The 7206-nt window shown below is 38.8% G+C and overlaps 2 protein-coding genes across 2 annotated transcripts; one reads left to right on the top strand and one right to left on the bottom strand.

The window, feature by feature from the left end:
• Positions 1-370: 370 nt before the first annotated feature.
• Positions 371-1211, bottom strand: LOC120242494 (histone H1.8-like; the record flags this gene model as incomplete). Its single annotated transcript, XM_039248283.1, is given in 2 exon segments — positions 371-833; positions 836-1211. Coding segments are annotated over 2 exon segments (747 nt in total), but the record flags the coding sequence as incomplete, so codon positions are not given.
• A 3-nt stretch (positions 1212-1214) lies between these two features.
• Positions 1215-1979, top strand: LOC120242493 (oxysterols receptor LXR-beta; the record flags this gene model as incomplete). The annotated part of the gene is made up of 1 exon (XM_039248282.1): positions 1215-1979. A coding segment is annotated over one exon (384 nt), but the record flags the coding sequence as incomplete, so codon positions are not given.
• Between the last annotated feature and the right edge of the window lie 5227 nt (positions 1980-7206).

The following is a 7206-nucleotide window of genomic DNA, read 5'->3' as shown; positions in this document are numbered from 1 at the left end:
ACATGAGGTATGAAAATATTGTTTAGTACAACTCCACTCATTATATGTAGCTATGTTTATAGCTATTATGCTATTCATCATTCTCAAACTCTGAGGGTCCTAGTGTCCCTGTGAAATCATCTTCTTGTATAAATAAAATCCTTTAGTATTTCTTTCATCATAGGTTTCTAGGTGACAAATTCTGTAAGATTTTCATTGCCTGAAAATGAATGATTTTGAAGGATATTTTCATTTGGCATTGAATTCTAGATTTGTAATTATTTCTTTCAGCTTGTCAAAGATGACATCCCATTATCTTTTGGCAATTTTCTTTTTTCTTTTTAGTGTCTTTTTTTTTTTTTTTTTTTTTTGGTGAGGGAAAAAAGCCTTTATTGATAAATAGGTTACAATGAAATAAATAGAGTGAATGTGTGTTGGGGAATAAAAACTCCAGCAGAATCTCAGCCTTTTTCCACCCCAGCTCTAGCTTTCAGCTTCTGTTTTCTTACTGGCCAATTTGGACGATGAGGCCTTGGTGGGCATACCCGGCCTTCTAGGGCCCTTGGGGGCCTCTGTCCTCCTGACCAGGGGTGCGGACACGGTCTTAGACCCACCGGCCCCAGGAAGAACAGCAGCCTTGGCCCTGGGCCCTCCCGTGGCCCCACGGGCAACAACTTCCTTGAGGACCTTGTTTTCTTTCTTTTTGGCCGATGGAGCAGCAGTATTCTTGTCCTGGGGGACCGTGGATTTTGAACTCCAGCTCCCAGCTTTCATTTTCCCGTGGGCCTCCCCATCTTGGTTGCTCCTTCTGCCTGTGACCTTTGACTTCCCTCTCGGGCCAGTGGCGCTGGGAAGGGCTGCGTAGCCTTGTCTGGCTGTTGGGAGGCCTTCTTGGCCTCACTCAGTCTTGCCTCCTGGTCTTTGGTCTGGCTGCCCTTCTTGGGAGCCTTCTCCTTGGCTGGTTTGGTAGGACCCATCATCGCCTCTCTTGCCTTCCTGGGTCCCTTTTTCACCTCGCCTGAGTTGGGGGTGTCCTTCTTTGCCTCCCTTGGTTTCTTGTGACCCTTCTCCTTGGCCTCACCGGGTCTCCTGGTGGCTGTTATGGCAGAGATCTTCCTGGGTTGGACTTTTCTTTTGTGCTTGGGAACTAATTTGAAGCTGTCAATGGCCCCCTTGGCCTCGGAGTTGGTGGGCCTGACCAGGAGGCTGCAGTGCATGCCGGTGTAGGTGCATCCTACAGCAAGGATGACTTCCACCACGCAGGCCTGCAGGTGGAGTTCATCAACCCCATCTTCGAGTTCTCCCGGGCCATGCGGCGGCTGGGCCTGAACGACGCCGAGTACGCCCTCCTCATCGCCATCAACATCTTCTCCGCTGACCGGCCCAACGTGCAGGAGCCGAGCCGCGTGGAGGCCCTGCAGCAGCCCTACGTGGAGGCCCTGCTCTCCTACACGCGCATCAAGAGGCCGCAGGACCAGCTGCGCTTCCCCCGGATGCTGATGAAACTTGTGAGCCTGCGCGCGCTGAGCTCTGTGCACTCAGAGCAGGTCTTTGCCCTGAGGCTCCAGGACAAGAAGCTGCCGCCTCTGCTGTCTGAGATCTGGGACGTCCACGAGTGAGGGGCCTGGCCGCCCTGCCCCACAGCCCTGTCCCCTCCAACGCATGGACGTTGTTGACCCTTCCTCCTGGAGTGGCCAGGAGTGGGCCTGGGGTCCCACCTTACGGCTTATAGCACAAGCCCTGGCCCACCAGTCCCTCGGGCGAGCCCCCGCCAGGGTCCAGGGGGCTCCCTCCCTGCCCACTGAGTCTTCCTGGGAGGGCTGGGTGGGTCCTAGGTCCCGACCCCGACCCTCCTAGCACTACCGGCTGCCCTCCCCACCCAGTTTACACCTCAAGCTCACTGCGCAGTGCACCTTGAGCAGAGGGAGTGGGGGGCCTGTGGCTCTCCCTTCCAGCCTGAGAAACCGCAGGCCACCCTCCCTCTGTTCCTTTTATTTAATAAAAACTAAAAAAAAAGACAAAAACAGGAAAATAAACGACTAGAAACCTGCCCTGAAAAAAAAAAAAAAAAGCTATCTATCTTATGGATGCTCCTTGAAATAAGTTCTTCACTTCCTTGACTCTTGCCTTGCTGATTTTTAAAAGATTTTTAAAATTTGTTACCTGGGTATAACTTTTTACTTTACTCTGTTTGGGGTTCAGAAAGGCTTTTGGCATTGTTGCTTGGCATTTTTAAATTAAATTAATTTTATTTTATTAATTTATTTTGTAATAGAAGTCTCTGCTGCTTTTCAAAGTTGACCTGTGTTTTAAATTTTTTTTTTTTAATGTTTTATTTATTTCTAGGAGAGAGAGAGAGACAGCGCGAGCAGGGGAGGGTCAGAGAGAGAGGGAGTCACAGACTGAAGCAGGCTCCAGGTTCTGAGCTGGCAGTCAGCACAGAGCCCGACGCGGGGCTCGAACCCACGAACCGCAAGATTATGACCTAAGTGAAAGTCGGCCGCTTAACCAACTAAGCCACCCAGGTGCCCCAGTTGACCTGTGTTTTAATTTCCACCTTACAATCTATTGTGAAAGTTCTTTCCCTGTTATCTCACTTTTCTTGGGTGCCTTAGGAATAGGATGTGACCATGGTCTTACCAGTCACTATCCATCTCCAGTACTTCTGGAAAGTCTTAGATGGTCTGTAGGAAATATCAAGTTGAAATTCAGCTTCTCTCATCTTCCACTTATATCAAAATCTTGGAGAATGGCCACTTGCAATATGGTTTATCAAGTTGGATTAAGGAAAATTTTCTCAAGATTTTTCTCCTGGCTAAGAAATGTATACTGTAACTTGCTCTAGATCCAAATATCTGAAATATCTGAACTATCTCCAGGTGAACAGTGAATTACAAATAATACGTGGGCCTCTATGTTGGAAAATACATTGAATTGTGTCTTTTTATGTCGTTTAAAAATAATTTTATTTTATTTCATCATGATAAGTGTACTCTTTAATCCCTATCTCCTAATTTTCCCCCCACCACCCCTCCCCAGCACCACCTCTACTCTGGTAACTATCAGTTTGTTCTTTATAGTTAAGTTAATCTCTTGGTTTCTCTCTCTCTCTCTCTCTCTCTCTCTCTCTCTCACTTTTCCCCTGCTCATTTGTTTTGTTTCTTAAATTCCACATATGACTGAGATCATATGCTATATATCTTTCTCTGATTTATTTCACTTACATTATACTCTATAGCTCCATCTGTATTGTCACAAATGCAAGATTTCATTGTTTCTTTATGGCTGAATAATATTCCATTGCATGTATATACTACTGCTTCTTTATCCATTTATTTATTGATAGACAATTAGGCTCTTTCTGTAGTTTGGCTATGGTAAATAATGCTGCAATAAACACAGGGTGCATGTATTCCTTTGAATTAGTATTTTCGTATTTTGGGGGTAATTACTTAGGAGAGCAATTCCTATATTATGGGGCAGTTCTATTTTTAGTTTTTTGAGAAAACTTCATTCTGTTTTCCACAATGGCTGTACCAATTGGCATTCCCACCAACAGTGCAAGAGAGTTCCTTTTTCTACACATCCTCACCAACATCTGTTTTTTCTTATTTTTAAAATTTTATCCATTACGATAGGTGTGAGGTGATATGTCATTGTAGTTTTCATTTGTATTTCCCTAATGTTGAGTGATATGAAGAACCTTTTCATGTGCCTGTTGTCCATCTATATATCTTCTTTGGATAAATGTCTATTCATTCGTTCTACCCATTTTTAAACTGGATTATTTGTTCTTTGGGCATTGAGTTCTCTCAGCTCTTTATGTATTTTGTATTCTAATCCTTCATTGGTGACTTGTACATTTTATTTAAAAGAGTCATCCATTGGGGCGCCTGGGTGGCTTAGTCGGTTAAGCGTCCGACTTTCGCTTAGGTCATGATCTTGCGGTTCGTGGGTTCGGGCCCTGCATCGGGCTCTGTGCTGACTGCCAGCTCAGAGCCTGGTGCCTGTTTCAGTCTGTGACTCCCTCTCTCTCTGACCCTCCCCTGCTCGCGCTGTCTCTCTCTCTCTCTCCTAGAAATAAATAAAAAAATAATAATAATAAAAAATAAGAGTCATCCACTTTATATCTTGGTATCATTATCTTTTAGAATTCTTAGATTTTAATTATATGGTTGTTGTAACTACTTTTAACTATAATCTCTGTCTCATGTTTTTTCTGTATATTAACCATTTCTTTCTTTGTTTCCATTATTCTGAATACACACACACACACACACACACACACACAGACACACTTCAGGTCAAAATTTTCCCTTCAAATGTAGTTAATATGCCATGAAACACATCTACAAAATTATTAATTTCAGTTATTGTACTTTAATTTTTATTTCTAACAGGTGATTTCCTTCTTTCTTTTTTCTTTTTGGTTTTTTGTTTGTTTTTACTCTCTGCCAAAACACATCATGCATTCCCTTTCCTGAAAGTTGTTTTTAAGGCCATCTTTGGTAGTTCTATTATATTTTCCCCATAGGCCTGTTATTTTCTGTTGTTTCTTTATTTTTTAAAATCATTTGTGTCTTGTTTAGTAATGTGCCTGATAACGTTTTGTTGTATGAAGGGTATCATATATAAAACACTGTAGCCATAATTTTAAGTTTAGAATAAAGTTTTCTTTGTCTGAGATTAATTACAATTATTAGTATGGTTGTTGACTGTTTAGTTCTTCAGTTGTTGCAAAGATAGCATTAAAAGAGCTGGATAGACAGAGAATTAATTATGACAAAATTGTGGGTTTTTTCCCCACTTCACATATATCACCTAAGAGGTCCTAACATATTAGCATTTTATTCGGATTATTTTTGTTAAAAGTTTGGTTCTGAAGTATAATGTGCTCTTTAAAAAAATTAAGATAGTACATTTAATTGTTGCTAAATAAGACAGTGCTCTGAGTTGCAGTTTGCTCTTTAAAAAATTAAGCTAGTACATTTAAATGTTTGCTTATATTGCTGGAGCTTTCTTTTCAGAATTAAAGAAAATATACATGGCCAAGCAATAACAAGTATTACATATGCATATTTGTATACATTCTGAGTAAAGTTACATAGTTTAGCTCTAAGTATCTGTAACTCTTTAAAAATAGGAACTATATTCATATATTTTGTTTCCATTCAGCCTGACTCAGTGTATTATCAGACATCTGGAACAATTTTGTAACATTTAACTGTCCTCTCTGCCTTCGATTTTATACTATTCTATTCCACTTTACATTTAACTATTCTATTCCACTCTAAACTAAACTCTAAACTCTAAACTTTACCTCCTTAAAAATACTTTTTTTCCTGAAAATATTTTTGTTGCTTTTGTCTGACTATAGGTTAATGTATATACTCCTTTGCAGACCAAGCATAATAGCTTGCAATTACTAAATCTCTTCCATGGCAGTCTGTTGAAAATACATATGTAGTATTCCATACACTTAATCCTTGAAACTTATTCCTTATCCCTATTTTACAGTTGAAGACAATTTTTAAGATAAGTTAATGGTTTTTAATCACACCAACCTACTCATTGACTGAACCAACATCACTGTACCATATCAATGTAGCTGACTCTAACTTTAATTTTTCACATTTAATTTTCAACCACAGAATATTGTAATGAGCACTGAAGAAATTTTAGCTCTTTGCTTTATTTTAAAATCTTGTGCAGGAGAAAGATCTTCAGAGTCAAGCTGACCTAAGAAACCTGGATAGTATCAATCTTTTAGTGCTATTATGATGAAAAAAATGGCTATAAAATAGGCATTCAGAAGAAACTCTGGTCTTCATTACTTTTGTCTCACCCCCAAGCAAATACTAAGGAAAATGACCATTATGTTTTTATAAATGCATTGTGGTTATAGTGATATTTCTCTGATGTGTTTTAAAGGGCACTATACAGATTCTTTATGCTTAAAAAATCTTGGCAAATGCTTGTTGCTCTTTAAAGCTTCTTAATGTAATAATGTATCTCAGGATATTGATTTATCTAATTATCTGTTTGACAGACACCCATTTATTTCCTCGTGTTTCTTATATTATACATATTAACTTGTATTTACCGATTTCAGCATTCATGCATCTGTATCAAAACTATTAGATTAGGTGTTAAATCAGTGAACACACATTCGATTGTGTTTCTTGTAATAAGATAGCTGTTGCTGAAAAAACAATTCAAGGCATTATTCCTGACAGTGGAAAATTTACTTTTTTTTCTTGTAACCAAAATATTAAATGAAACTTTGAGAATTCAGGTAACAATGTAATATGCAAAATTATGTTGTTTACAAACTTAATTGGAGAGAAAAGTATTATTTTACAGATCAGTTTCCTTTATTTCAAATGCTTCATTTATTCCAGATTCATCTGAATACATATGACTGAAATGAGCAATTACGCTTGAGAATACAAATATAAGCTTTAGCATCCACATAAAAATATGTAAACACCAGAAAATTTGACTTCATCTCTGCATTTTAGAACTCTCAATGTTGTTTAAAACAATTACATCTAATATAAATTTCATTTTTATTTTGTATAACTTAACTTTTTCTTTATTACAATGATCAATAAACAGAGAATTCATCAAAATGGATAGTCAATTTTCTAAACCATATTAAAAAAACTAGAATCTAAAATAATGTGAAGAAAATCTTCAAACTGAGTGAAACTACACATAAGCATATATAGTTGATGTGACAGATCCATAAATTAGACATTATTTGAAGGTGATTGGTAAAATCACGAGTGATATTTTCCTTCTCTTGAGATTTCATAATTACTTCAAATCAGTGATGTTGATGTCTTTAATTTGTCCTTTCTCCTAATGAGAAGGGAAGTCTTTACCTATAACATGATTGCATATTGGGTGTATAAGTTTGGAGGAGAGGACAGGAAACATAACTTTAGTCTGTATGTCTGTGTACCAAAGAAAGCTCCAAGACCTGATAAAGATCTTGTATCATTCACAGATCCTAGACTTTGAGCTGGATAAAGTGGCTGAGTGGGACTCATATTGTCTCCTTGAGGGATTGTTAAGTATGTTCTATATTTGGGAAGATTATCATTGTATTAGGTGAAGAGAAAACAGTCTATGACAAAGGAAGCAAGAGTAAAAAAATTCACATGTTCTGCAGCAATTTATGAGTATCTTTTTTCCCAAATCCCTACCAAGAATTCAAACTCT

This window comes from Hyaena hyaena, unplaced genomic scaffold, assembly GCF_003009895.1.
Source record: "Hyaena hyaena isolate Hyena2069 unplaced genomic scaffold, ASM300989v1 scaffold_309, whole genome shotgun sequence".
NCBI lineage: Eukaryota > Metazoa > Chordata > Mammalia > Carnivora > Hyaenidae > Hyaena > Hyaena hyaena.
This window is presented reverse-complemented; position numbering and strand designations above follow the sequence as displayed.